At 42.2% G+C, this 1,193-nt stretch overlaps 1 protein-coding gene across 1 annotated transcript in view; it reads right to left on the bottom strand.

Moving 5' to 3' along the window:
* Positions 1 to 1,193, bottom strand: part of LOC106880057 (C-Maf-inducing protein) — a 92,307-nt gene that overhangs the window by 32,095 nt on the left and 59,019 nt on the right. The window contains exon 2 of the mRNA XM_052978109.1: positions 488 to 538. Within this exon, the coding sequence (XP_052834069.1) occupies positions 488 to 538 (51 nt within the window). The remainder of the gene's footprint in view (positions 1 to 487; positions 539 to 1,193) is intronic.

Here is a 1,193-nt window from a genome sequence, read left to right on the forward strand (position 1 = left end):
ACTTATTCTATCGGTCACTTTTACTGAACCGCTAAGTTACGGGGACGTAACCACATCAGCATCGGTTGTCAAGCGATGTTGGGGGGACAAACCCAGACACACAAAAATATACTCACACACACACACATATATATATATATATACGACGGGCTTCTTTCAGTTTCCGTCTACCAAATCCACTCACAAGGCTTTGGTCGGCCCAAGGCTATAGTAGAAGACACTTGCCCAAGGTGCCACGCGGTGGGACTGAACCCAGAACCATGTGGTTGGTAGGCAAGCTACTTACCACACAGCCACTCATATATATAGTCATTTAGTCATTTACTTGTTTCAGTCATTTGACTGTGGCCATGCAGGAGCACCACCTTTAGTCAAACAAATTGACCCCAGGACATATTCTTTGTAAGAGTAGCCCCAGCATGGTCGCAGTCCTGTGACTGAAACAAGATGAACACCAACAAAGAGATTAAGACAAAGTTCAACTTACCTTCCATATGATGGAATGAAGCCATTGGTCACGAAGATAGGAGCTGCCCGCCTACAATGAAAGGTAAGATGGTAGAAGATTAGGAAAAGGGATTATTTGTTTAAACATGGCAACAGAAGGATACAAAAATAGCATTTTAAATATATTGATTAAAATATTAATCAGTGAAGATCACCGCCTACATATGTTGCATGTGTGGCAGATGGGAGAAGAGGGTGATGGCTCCAAACCTCAGCTCCAGAGACCTCTGCTGGTCGGTTCAATCAATTGTTTTAGGTTTGACCTCCTTCCTAGCCATACCCTATATAACTGAGATCATCTCTATCTCTTGCCGTCTTCGGTTGGCAGGCTTCCAACCAGGAACAACTGGGTTCCCGCACCGCAAAGCATCAACCGAATGGAAAGGGACAATGTCATCCTTAACCTTTCTTCCTCTCTGTCAACAGAACACACAGTTTCCACTTGTGAGTGACCAAACACCATTGCCAATTAGCACTGCTGGCAAATAATACTAGGTATTGTACCAGTATTTCCTTTGTTGAAAACATCCCTTCATGAGGTTATCATAACCTCTAATCAAATTTTATATATATATATATATATATATATATATATATCATCATCATCATCGTTTAACGTCCGCTTTCCATGCTAGCATGGGTTGGACGATTTGACTGAGGATTGGTGAAACCAGATGGCTACATCA

This window comes from Octopus bimaculoides, chromosome 30 (assembly GCF_001194135.2).
Source record: "Octopus bimaculoides isolate UCB-OBI-ISO-001 chromosome 30, ASM119413v2, whole genome shotgun sequence".
Lineage (NCBI taxonomy): Eukaryota > Metazoa > Mollusca > Cephalopoda > Octopoda > Octopodidae > Octopus > Octopus bimaculoides.